At 36.1% G+C, this 13,604-nt stretch overlaps 1 protein-coding gene across 1 annotated transcript in view; it reads right to left on the bottom strand.

Annotated features, from left to right (window-relative positions):
* LOC150075846 (carboxy-terminal domain RNA polymerase II polypeptide A small phosphatase 1-like) overlaps positions 1 to 12,022 on the bottom strand; it is an 82,652-nt gene extending 70,630 nt beyond the window's left edge. The window contains exon 1 of the mRNA XM_090388163.1: positions 11,741 to 12,022. Coding sequence (XP_090244289.1) covers positions 11,741 to 11,813 — 73 coding nt within the window. The 5' untranslated portion in view covers positions 11,814 to 12,022. The remainder of the gene's footprint in view (positions 1 to 11,740) is intronic.
* Positions 12,023 to 13,604: the final 1,582 nt, after the last annotated feature.

The raw sequence follows: 13,604 nt of genomic DNA, 5'->3' as shown, positions 1-13,604 counted from the left end.
TCCTCAGTAACTCTTATTCTTCAGTTTCTTCTATTATACTTAACACTTCTTTACTTTCTGGGTTTCTCATCGCACAAACTGACAGTTTTGGGAAACTCAAAAAGTCAGCTGGATAATTACTATGGGAGGAGAGAAATGCATATCTTGTCTATTTCCTTTTCTCTTAATTTATTTTATTCTTATTATTATTTTATTTATTTATTTATATTTTTTTTTATTTATTTTTTTTGGCTGGTGCAGCATAAGCCATAGGCTTCCTTGCACCATGTGGCCATTGCTAATACTAGCTCACAATGGCTGATTGCAGGCTGAAAAATTAAAAAAAATATATGCAATAGGTTCAGAAGAACCAATTACATAAGGCCTTATCCTCCTCTTATTCATTCAACTCACTTCACCAAATCAGGAAACATTCACTTACTGGCATTTATTTATGTTCCAAAATTAAAGAAAATCAAGTGGCACATATTAGATGCAGAAGAAATGAATTGTCATACGACCCAAAATAAATTAGCCCAAAAGGTGGAAATTTTTATTTCAGTGGGCATGCTCTTGATCTGGGCAAGACTAGTTTTGTCTGCTACTTCATTATATATACTAGTGGTCTTCACAAAATTTTGGAGCATAAGCTGTTCCAGCTATATTGAGCAAACTAATATTCATATTATGCTGCATACTAACTAGAGACTAGGCACCTGCAACATGATCTGATTGAGGTGTATAAGGCCTTGAATGGTTTGAGCAAGTTCAATGCTGATGGGATTCTTCCTCTTGCCCTGATTAATTGCCTGAGGGGGACAAATTCAAATTGAGGAAAGACAGTTGTAGAATAGATGTGCGGAAATTTGCCTTTAGCCAGCGGGTGGTTGATTTCTGGAACAAACTTCCATCTGTCGTAGAAGTGGATAGCTTAAATAAATTCAAGGCAGAACTAGACAAACATTTGGAGCAAATGGATGGGTGAAATGGGAAGAGTTTTTTTTTTTTTTTTTTGGCTGATGCTATATGAGCTTGCTTTCTTGCATCATATGCCTCTACTAATGCTAACTGTATTCTGTTCGTACAGTTTTGCTGTATATTATGTCCGTAACAAGTACATGTTTATAGACAAATCAACATGTCCCACAGTCTGAAAAATCCAGCTCTCCTCTGATCAGCTAACCATATTCTCCAACTGAGGCGGAGGGCCTTTCACATTTCTTCAATCTACAGGATTCGGAACCCACTCTAAATGAGTGACAAGTGGTAAAATCACTATACTGTCACAAAAATTATTTGTACTGCTATATTTTAAATATATGAGCATAAAGTTCTGGGCAATGAATATCTCTGAACAGGGGTTTATTTTAAAACATTTTTTCACTCACACAAAGAGAGATGTGCTGGTGGCAGGCATGAAAGCTGGCAAAAACAGCTTCCATAAAATAAGTACAGTACAGCGACAGATGCTGATGACTTAAGTTTTGTCAAACTGAAAGAGTGCTAAGTGTGCAGGTCAATTGTGATGAGTGTGTGTGGGGGAGGATGAGAGATTCTGGACAAAATTCTGCAGGAGTCTCTAAGAAAGGTCAGCAATCAAAAAAGAAGAATATAAAGAGAATTGCTTCAACATATGTGCATATGCTAAGTGCATTTTTCACTGCTCAAAATAGCTCATAAGTTATAGAAACAGGTAATGGTACGCTGCTTATAGACCCTAACCTAGCAAGACAGTAAAAAAATAAGAACTTTCTTCAAAGTATTTAGTTTTCTGATGTCATGTGCAGCTGTTGGAATACATAAAAAAAAAAAAAAACTGCTCAAGATTCCAGTGACCAAATTAACTTTTGAATGGCCTTTGTAGCACAATGTGACATGGATCACAAACATCACTGCAATTATATTTAAAAATCAAGTTCTGTTTATACACCAGCAAACTACTTTTAAGGAGGTCACAACTAATTGTTTTGACAATAATACAGTACAATCAATACTGTATTTATCAATTATGTGGGTGAGAACCACAACCAAACTCATTAATGGAAACTGAAATTATAATGTTGTTCCAGAAACCCAGGTTTTGAATGTGAATAGTTTCAAGAATGGTTTCAACCTTTCTGTATAGATGCAACATCCCAAGGCCAAGGAGCAAGGCTAACGTAGTATTAATATAAAAATTTTGGGAATGGCCTCTTTTCAAGAGAAAATAACCCGTACCCAGCTTACTCACTTGATCTGACACAAGTAGACCTTTCAGGGTGTTTGTCAAGGAGAAAGTTTATCATAATTCCATACCAAATACTCTGCAATAGCTGTAGGAAAGCAATATATTCAACATATTGGAGCAGCCACCATTCACATGATGGTTCTCAATCTTGAAAAGAAGACTAAAACAGTGCCTTTAGCCAGGAGGAAACTTCTTTGAATACACTCTACAATAAAATGAAGTATACTTCATTATGAACCATAACATTAAGCTAAAAAAAATGCAGATGACCAACAAACATAACATTTTTAAGGACATAAAATTAAGTGATAAAAAAAAAAAAAAGTTGAAAAGGAGTGAAAAAGAGAAAACTGAACTGGGGTGGGATGATAAAATTAGGTCCTGTTCCTTTGACAGTTCATTTAAACACCATTTTTAGGATCCGTAGTCTAACAAAGGATCCTTATAATGTCACTCGGTTGTCTGTCTGTCCATCTGTCACAGCATTGTATCTCTGGAACCACTCAACCTACCGACTTCAAAATTTTGCATCAGTTTGTACCATCATGTGGGCCAACATAACGCCATATTGATCGTTGACAAAAATTTGTCTGAGAAATAGGGGTAAAATGGGGGAGCAAAAATGTTGTCGACAACCTATAGTTTATCATACACCTCTGGAAAGAGCTCAATGAGTAGGTTTAAAATATTTTTAAAATTAAAAATGGTGGCGCCAGACAGGAAAATGTGAGTAATTTTCATGCCCCCCTCCTCCATTTCCATTGCTAATGGAGCTAAAAATTTAAACATCACATTAGCTATGCATTATTTGATGCTTATCAAGGGAAAAACCATTCCGATTGAAATCTATCATTTACTTTTTTGTGTTAAAATTAAAAAACCAATTTTTTATTGCACTCAACAGCATGCTTCTTTGTACTAAGTAACTCTCCTTTTGGTGAGAGTTACTAAGAGTTACTTAGTACAAAGAAGCATGCTGTCGAGTGCAATAAAAAATTGGTTTTTTAATTTTAACACAAAAAAGGTTGCTAAATAGTTAGTTAATAATTCTATAATGGTCATTTATAAATTTTGCGACAAGTATTTTTTAATAATTTTCAAAACTGGAGTTGTCTCGGCAAGGAGGTACTCGGAGAGCCAGTGTTGAGGCGGCAGTGGTGGGGAGGCACCTGCGCGGAGTCTTGCAGAGCCCTCATCTGCCAGTCGCTTCTCCAGGAAGAACTTCGTTGCTTCTCCCACAACTGGAAAGACTCAAATAGACAACGTTTTCGTTAGTTCCTCAGTTTTAGGCCAAGCCAGGGTACTAGAAACTTTTTACAGTTACCATAAAGCTCTCTATTTGAGATACTACACTAACGACCATTCGTGATTATGGACCCTTCATCCTGAGTGCCAGGTACTCAGTAGTTGACCGATTTATAGTCCTTTCCAGTCTCTTTCCTAATGTGCAAATGATGGTGTATATATAATATATACTCACCTGCATGTAGTACTTCAGTCATCCTTGGCATTTATTTGGACACACTGTTGTGATTTAATTAATCCATGCCTAACTTTCAAAAGAAGATTCACTGATGTCTCATTGCCCTCTCCTATTTATGGGGGTGTTAGATCATCAAAGAGCAAAGTGAATAATTACAGATGTGTCAGCTTGACTTCTGTGCCATGGTAAATAAATAACCGACATAGTTGTTTAAAAAGTAAGGCAGGATAATCTTGACTGACCAATCTGATTAGCAATGTTTGAAAGGATGAAGTAAATGAATTAAACTGTCTAGCTGGCACCTTGGTGTGTTTGATAGAACAAATACAATTAAACTTAGGAATTTAAATATCTATTAGAATCATATAAGTATGAATTTCAATATTCCTCCAATATGATATTAACTTTTTATCTCCGTCATTAATTTTTTTAATCAGAAAAGTTTAGCTGCAAAAAAATTCTTTATGGCACCATACATTAAGAACTTGTTACCTTTTTTTTTTTTGGTACTGGTTTTTGGCCATATACAGTTGTTGGATTTTTTTTTTGTGTGGTTTTATTTTTTTTTTTATTATACAATATAATGTTAGAATTAATAATAAAATTTTAAAATTTCCTATTTTCAATTAATTTTACTTTTTTTCTTAAAAAACTAATTGGTGAAGTACATATCAGCTGCAATAGTTTTTTTTGTAGCCTAGAGGGTTAAGAATGATCCAAGATAATTCTACTCAGGTTGGAAGTGGGTAATTATTAAAGTATAAGGATACTATACTGAATATATAAAGAATATACATGGAAAAGATAGAAGAGAACAAGGTTTGGATTGAGGATGAATATGAGGTAAATGAGGATAAATTGGATCCAACAATAAATGAAACAAGTTTCAGCTGCATTAAAGTGGATACGATTGGGAAGGAATGTGATAGGAATTACAAGGATTTTGATGGAAAGAAATACAGTGTTGAATAAGAATGTTTACAATTGTTTTGTGGATTTAGAAAAAAAAACATAAAAAGAAGCATTTGGCAAGGTAAAATGGAAAAGTTAATGGAGATACTGAAGGATATGGGATTGGACTGGAGAGACAAAAGATTGATAAAGTTGTTGTGTCAAAGATTGATGTTGAGAACAAATGTGGGTAATGTGGAAGAGGCATGAGACAAGATGTTTCTAATACTTGTACAGACAAGAGTCAATACAGCACTGATATCCAATAGAGAAAGGGGGATTATAAATTCTGTTGAGAAGAGTTAAGGAAAGTTGTTAAGAATGTGGAATGATAAATTTTGATAAGAAAAAAGTTAGGATGGTAGGAAAGAGTGAAAAGAAGAGATAATTATTAAAATGGATGATAAGAGGATTGATATTACAAGTTGATAAATAAAGATATCTTAGCAGTCTACTAACAAGTGATAGGAGTAGTAGTCAGGAAATTAGAACTAAACCTGCAAACAGATAAGACAGCACTTGAAAAGAGAAAGAATATATTTGTAGAAGGAACAGAATAAGTTAAGGAAGACATCAGTAAAATGTTTTGTATGTGGAGCTTTTTGAGACTGAGACATGGCCACTAAAAGATAGGAGGTTATTAGAATTGTAGTTTTTGAGATGTGGGTGTGGAGGAGGCTTGACAGAATCAAATGGACAAATAGACATATGATAAAGCCTATATGGAATAAGGAAGAACTGAATTGGACACGTATAGTGGGGGGAAGCAAATTGGTTGGGGGTTGTAAGTTAAGGGAAAGTGATCAGTAAGATACTAAGAGAGGAAGATGAATTAAAATTGTGGATGATTTAATAGAGGCTGATGAGTATTGTCAGCTGAATGCAATGACTAAGGACATTGGATTCTGGCTGTTGTGGAACTGCCACGTGGCAGAGCATATGAGGATTAATCAAGTTAAGTGATTAGCATCTAGTTTAACAGATGAGTAACCATGATGAGTCTAATTTAATTAATCAAATTAAGTTACTATTAGCCCCATAGGGCAAGGAAACTATCAGTTGCTGCACTGGCCAAAAAATAAATAAAAGTAATAAAATAAATAAAAATAAGAAAAAAAAATAAATAAATAGAAAATAATGTATTGTTTTCTTCCCAAGTTAACCGGCAGTAAAAAGTTTCAAACTAATTTAAAAAAAAAAAAAAACTCATCTTAACAACAATATGGATGACCTTTCATGTAATAAACTTAGAAAACAAGTTTCTTTTGTTTTCTCAGTCCCTGTTTTTTTTTTTTTTTTTTTATGTAAACTTCAAATATGAGAGGTATTAGAACCTATAGTACTTAGTACTGTGGTTGGGTTGAAGGTTGAGAAGACGAAAGAAGATATTTGTTGACATTTGACTTGAACTTCTGTAGATTGAAATTTTCAGGAAATATGTATGAAGGAAGGTTGTTCCAGAAAACAGCAGTTGAACGAATAAACAAGGAAGATGAAATGTTGGTTCTGTGAGTTTGAAGCTGGACAGTAAATGGATGTTAGCGGTACATGTTCGGACTGGTTTGAAAGAGAGAATTATAGAAGCCAATTCAGAAGAACAGTGCCCATGGAAATATCTGTAGAAGAGGCATGTGGAAGAAACAGTACGTCTATGAGACAGCGAATGGCGAGACTCTGTTAGAGATGAATAATTAATTAACCTAACTGCCCTCTTCTGAACAGAATCAAGAAGTCTGAGAGAGGTTTTGGAGGCACCACCCCAGATGTGGGAACAATATTCCATGGTAGGGCAGATTTGCAATTTGCACAGAGTGAACAGCTGTTTCGAAGAAAAGTATCACAGAGAACGAAAGAGAAAACAAAGTTTTTTATATTGCAGAGGAAGCAATATTTGTAATGTGCTTGTGCCAAGAGAGATTAGAAGTCAGGGTAATCCCCAAAAGAGATATATCATCTTGCCTAGAAATCAGAGTGTCAACAAAGATAAGCACAGGAGCAGAAGAATCCTTTTTGCGAGATATAAGATAAGACTGGGTTTTAGAAGGACTGAAATCAACTAAGTTGTCATTGCCTCACTTTTTAAGGATTTAAGGAATTGCATCATTTAAGGAATTGGTAGCAGATTTTCAAAAAACTGAAGCTGACTGGGCAGGGCAAGGTTTCTCAAAATGGAAAGTAGAATGCAATATGCTATCATCGGCAAAACTATGGATAGGATTTCCAGTCAAAGGAAGAAGGTCATTAATATACAATAAGAAAAGAGTGGTGGAAAGAACTAAGCCTTGGGGGACACTGCAATAGGGGAGAAGTTAGAATACAGAGAGCCATCTACCATCACCCTCAGTGAGCAATCAGAGAGAAAACTGAATAACCAATTACAAAAAACAGTTGGCAAACCATAAGATGGAAGCTTGTTTAGAAGACCTTTATGCCAAACACGATCGAAAGCCTTGGAGATGTCAAGAGCAACTACCTGTGTTTCACCGAATGTTTCCATTGAATTAGTCCATAAATGGGTAACGTAAGCCAGAATATCACCAGTGGATCGACACTGACGGAATCCATACTGGCGATCATTGATCAGACGGAAGGTTTCTAGGTAGTTTATTGGCAGTTAATTGATTTCTCCATTACTTTAGAAAGAGTAGAAGTAATTGCAATGGGACAATAACTGGATGGGATGGATTTGTCACCCTTTTTAGGAACTGGCTAGATATGAGCAAATTTCCAAGCAGAAGGAAAAACATCTTTGGAATAACAAAGTGAAAAAAGGCGGCAAAGAACAGGAGTAAGTTCAGAAGCACAGGTTTTGAGAACAAGTGGAGAAATACCATCGAGACCTGGAGCTTTCTTAGCATCAAGATTCATCAAAATCCTTCTGACATTCTTTTGACGGAAGACCACAGGAGGCATTGAATGGAGCATATTGGGAATGGTGGGAGGTGTTTTACCAAGATTATTAATATATGAGTTGGAAGAAAAATGGGATGGCAGCAGATCAGCTTTATCCTTTGCCAAAGTGACAACAGAACCATCTGGTTTGGACAGAGGTGGGAGCAGAGATGGGAAAAGTTGTGGCCAATAGCTTGGCAAGAGACCAGAATGCTCGGCTACCATTAGGGCAAGAAGCAAGTTTTCTACTCTTAGCCTGTTCAAACTCTAGTTTGGACTGATTAATAACTGCTTTACAATTGTTGTAAGCTTTAGTGTAGGCAGAAAATGAAACTGAAGAATGAGAAACAAGCCAATTACGATATGCAATGTTCTTCTCTTGAACAGCCTTAGCACATTTATTGGAAAACCAAGGTTTAGATAAAGGATGAGATTTTAAAGTGGAGTGTGGGATAAAGGATTCCATTCCTGCAAGAATAATTTCACTGACACGATCTGAGAAAAGTTGACATCAGAAGTTTTGAAACATTAATATGACCAAGAAAATGAAGAAAAGAAAACTCGCAGGTCATCCCATTTCGCAGGCTTGTAATGCCAAACAATATGAGGTTAGGAATAGCCATGAGATAAAGGCTCCATTGGAGAAGAGACAATCACCAAGTTGTGATCTGAGGTGCCTAAAGGACCTAACACTTCGACCGTGTACTTAGAAGGGTTGTTTGTGAGATAAAGATCAAGCGTGTTGGCTGTATGGTTAAGATTGTCCGGTATTCTTGTAGGTAAATGAACAATCTGTGCAAGGTCATTAGTAATTGCAAAAGCCTCAGCATCTCAACCAGCTGCGTCGGTGTGACTAGAAAACGGAAGTCAGCTGCAGTTGTGAACATTAAAACAACCAAGGAAAATTACCTCACTGTTAGGAAAGTTGAACTGCAGAAAATCAAGTTGCAAAGAGAGGAAGTCAAAGAGCTCCAAGTGATTAGTGGAACTGGGAGAATGGTAGAGACAACAGATGAATTTGATGCAACGAGGTAGAGAGATTTTAAGCCAGAGAAGATTGAAAAGAGGAAATTCCAAATTACCAAGTCTCTGACAGGGAATATCGGAACAGACATATGCACAAGTACCACCTTTCAGCGAATAATTTGGGTAACTGAGATGAGCAGTGGTTGAATCAGCAGATAACTGAGATTCTGTCAGAAAAAGTAAATGGGGTTTGGCAGACTGCAAGTGGAAATGGACATCGCTGAGATTAGAATTGAGACCACGTATATTTGTGAAATGTATTAGGAAGTGTTTGGGTGGTTTAGATCTTTTCGCAGATAAGCTTACCCTATTAGTTTGACAATTCATGGTGTAAGAAGAAGTGGGTGGGACATGCTGTATGAAGTAATGAAATTTTTGGATATGGCGTACACATGGTAAGAATATACCCAGATCCTTAACATAATGTGGCCTCTACAATGCCTCCCCGCATACACACTACTCGGACTCCCTCCAGTCACTATCTGGCAGAGTAGAGCTAGTAAGATTATACACTAGATGATCCGGAAGCCTCCTAGAGAGTTACCAATAGGTTCGGTCCGGTGTACTAACTAGCGGCCGGCCTGCGAACACCGTTTTAGAGCTGTACCCTCGAAATGTAAGGAAGATTGGATCTCGCCACGATGTTCATCGTAACCTCAAAAGCCATCAATCATACTGCATGATGGAAGAGAAGGGGAAGGGTTGGCCGGAACTTAGCTCTGGAGACTAAACATGGGTTTCACCACTTCAAGCCTCCAATAAGCAAAGTGGTGGTACTGCACCGGCTGATGAGTCATTTACCACGTAGTACTGCCTGGTAGCAAGAGGGGCGGCATTCCTCCATGTGGTGTGGGTGCCACACCTCGACCCCTGCTTACTTTGGTTCACACCTGGGTGGTCATCCACAGTGCTTGTGCATGGAGGTTATACCCAGGATTACTAACAGTCCCACCATTGTGGAGCAATTAGAGAAAATACTTTGGTATATATCAAGAATATAAGTTTAATTGTTTGAAATTAATTGCAAAATTTAAGTATGCATTTTTTTTTTTTTTCCATCATAAGATGCTATAAATATAGAAAATAAAACTAACTTGGGTTGAATTAATTTAGTACCCTAAAAAATCTTTTATTTTTTGGTCACCTGTTTTTTTAGTAGTTTTTATCTTTCCAAATAATACAAAGCAATCAAGATGTCAGATATGGTCAACTGGAAGTTATAATTCAACATACATGGATCTAATAATTTTTATTTAGTAAAGTAACTTCATTTAATAGGTGATCTAAATTAAAAAGACAAAATGTTTTACAAAGCTTTATGCCTCGTAAGCATTATCCTATGGGTCAGGCATTCTCACAATGGTGCTAATCACACTGCTCTCTTGAGATTATAAAGAGATCTCTGTAACCTCCAAGGAACAATATTATACCCCTCAGTAAGCATGAATTTAAAGCACATTTCTAATTACACTGGCTGGTATTTAATGACAAGAAACTTGCCTATTAACGTGCTTGCCACTAGTAAAAGGTTTAGAACCACTGCTCTGGCCCGGTAAGCAAAGTGAGAGGAAAAAAAATAAATAAATACAATAAGAAATATATGATTATATGAGCAAATTAAGATTTTCTTCAACTACAGAAGTACAGAAACTCAAACATTCAGAAGTGTCAAATTTTTGAAAATTTCGGTTTTTGTTTTTTTTAAGTTTTGCAGTAGCCTAAATATTCTGGGGTAATTCATATTATGTATGCATTCTGTATTCATGGAATCAGCATGAACATAGAATTATGCTACTGGCATGCTCAGGCAGGCCAATAGCATAATTTAATGTATTCATATGAGATAGTGATGATTTTAATTTTACAAATGTAAATTAGGGGAGAGCTTTCAATTGCATAAAAAAATAAGTATGCTTTTTTCTAGCTAAATAATCTAAAAATATTGTCTGATATCTCCTTTTAATATTTTTATTAAATAATACAGTACCTTGCATCCCTAATCTCTAAAGATTGATAATTGCGAGCATTAAGCCAAAATGCAAGCTTGTGCTAGCACACCTACTTAAGAAATGAAGTTTGTGTGTTTGAATCTCGCCTCCGGTATGGGCTCTGTGATTCTCCGATTTCTTTTATTTCCTATCACACCATTAATAACCACATATGTAGTATAAACGGTGTAATATGATTTCTGCAACGGAATCACTTTAAAAACTAAATACATTCTACTAAGTACGTTGCCGTGCACAAGTAACGAATGTCTTGCAAAATGAATGGTTTCACATGTTACAAATACATAGTAACAATAGCATACAGCCTACGAAATATATAAAATAAAATTGCATGAAACTGGCATTTGAAAATTATTAATGGATCAAATGCATAAATCCAACCTGCTATTTCTCCCTGTCCTAATATATGGTCGCCTGCCCTCGTTGTGACAGATTCAAGTGCCGGATTTATGAAGTTCAAACTTCAATTTTTAGCTTTTTACCAATTACAGAAATATATCCAGAAACACGAAGAAATAATGATAAGATAGGCATCACCTGAAGATGTAGTATTATCCCCATCTCACATCGTACTGGAGATAGTCAGCTAACTTGCCTCATAGCGGCTCGATTCAAATAGCATTAAAATCAAACAGCTTTTTATAAAAAAATAATATATATATATATATATATATCATCACAAATCATTAGCAAAACAAGGTAAATTCTTTTATGGTATGCAGGGCATTTTATCTATTTTTTTTCTTTTTAATCAACATTATGCAATACGCCTCTGCATTTTAAAGAACACGGTATAATTCCGGTATTGACTTAGAAATAATTGACTTAGAACACGGTATTGACTTAGAAATAATATTAAACGAATGTAATTAGAAGCGTGTTTTTAACACGTAAAAGTATGAAACATGTCTTGAGAAATGGCAAATAGAGAAATTAGATTTTAACACTAAATAGCACCGTCACAAGAAATGCAGGTTCTGATATCGGAATACACAGCATAAAGTACACTAAACTTATGCGTTTTGTGTATATTTTTGAATAAAGTGCAAATGAAATTGTGCGATGTTCATAAAACTGAAAGAGCATTGGTACAATTGTGACGTGCACGGTATCCGCTCTCATTTCTAAATGTCTTCAAGCAGTCCGACAGCGCCATGTTGATTGTTAGCTTACCTCTTTCGGGAGGAAAACTTGCTAGTTGTTCCTCATCCCGGCTAGCTTGAGTAATAATGGACGTGACGTCCATCTATTCTTGTTCTAAGAACGCCGTCACGGTGGTCTGTCTCTAATACCTCCACAAATAAAGTCCAACAAAACTTAAAACTAAATTTCAAAATGGACGAACTGACATTAACTCCATAGTAAACACACATATCAAATTGACGCATGCGCGTGGGATCCATAAAATGACCCAGAAGGCTAGACAGAATAGAGCTAATACAAGCTACACAGTGTACTTATGGGAGACGTATGAAGAGAAGAAACGAAAGCAGAATTCTACAGTTACTCTTACAACCATTTTTGTTTTTCGTCCGACTAAAAATATTCGAGCCTAGTTTTATTCGGTTTCTAAAATATGGGAGTTAATTTATTTCCTTATTTTTTTTAAGACAACAGAGACGACGAAAAGTATTGAACGTAATACGCGCTTTCCCGGCTTCCTGAAAAAAATAAAAAATAAAAAAATAAATAAAGAAAGCAATTACATTTGGTGTTATTCGACATAAAAATAAGTAATAAAATAAAAATAAATGGTGATAATAATAAAGTTATGTATTATTATTATTATTAGCTATATGGTGCAAGGAAGCCTGAGGCTTATGCAGCACCAGCCAAAAAAAAAAAAAAAAAATTACCGAATTACCCCAAAAGAGAGAGAGAGAGAGAGAGTGTCAAAAGGGAATCACCAAGAAAAAGAAGAATGATGATATCCAGCTCAGGACCCTGGGTGTGCCAAGCCCATACTCACCAGATGTGAGCCCCCGGGGTTATATATATCAGCTATCTCCTGTGTTTACTTAAACGAAAACGAAATTGCTAAATACGGTGCTGTTTCTTGTATTCTCTCTACTTTCTTAACTCCTCTGACCATGTCGTCGTCTTGGAGTATAAACAGAAAATTTATTTATTTATTTAAACACCATATGAGAAATCACAGGATTGCAGGAGTGTTCCAACGATGTAGGGATCAAATCAAACTTCGTTCGATTACGGACATGGAGAGACTTTCTACTCCCGCTGGAGACCGAGCAGCGAGTCTTCGGCGCTAAGGCTTGGGCTTATATTCAACTCAGAGACAAATCATTATCCACATTTCTGCGTACGTCGATGACAATTAGTGAGCAGGAACCCACTGAAATATTTCACAGAAGATTCGCAAGTACATGATGTTTAATGAGGAGTTAGTCAACTAAAGTTGTTGTAATAAGGATTTAGGAGTATCAGCGATTAAAGCCATATTGTTCTGTATATACTGTCTGTAAATTGGGTTCTGTGGTCGATTTTCTCGTTTGCTAGACAAAAAACCCGAATTTTTGGGAGAAAAAACCATGCTACAATCGCCTGAGACCAACTAACTCAGCCACGTTGTGAAAAAGGCCTATAAAAATTCCTTCATCGCCGGGATTCGAATTCATGTCTTTTTCACCAGGTGTGTGGAAGATGCCGAACCAAAATGACAACTATTTCCATTAACGAAAATTAATCATAAAATGACAGTGAATACACTGACACAAATCATGGAGAACGATAAACTTATCATGGGTAAAATCACGTGTGTGAAAAGATTGGCTGCTGGTCAATAGACGATTTGGTTATGATCCAGCTAAATGATATACGCCTCCCTAGCTGATCTGTAAAGAACACCAATGAAACATCAAAATTATCATGGCATACGGATAATGATAATAATATTGATGGCAGTCAACTGTCAAATAGTCTAGTGCAAGATAATTGGGCGCTGTCATCTGTAAGCTGAATCTTTCCCTTCTCCTCACTGGACCTATATACGGTCTATATGAAGAGCAGGTTTCAGCTC

This window comes from Mastigoproctus giganteus, chromosome 13 (assembly GCF_048544385.1).
Source record: "Mastigoproctus giganteus isolate SK-2022 chromosome 13, ASM4854438v1, whole genome shotgun sequence".
Lineage (NCBI taxonomy): Eukaryota > Metazoa > Arthropoda > Arachnida > Uropygi > Thelyphonidae > Mastigoproctus > Mastigoproctus giganteus.
This window is presented reverse-complemented; position numbering and strand designations above follow the sequence as displayed.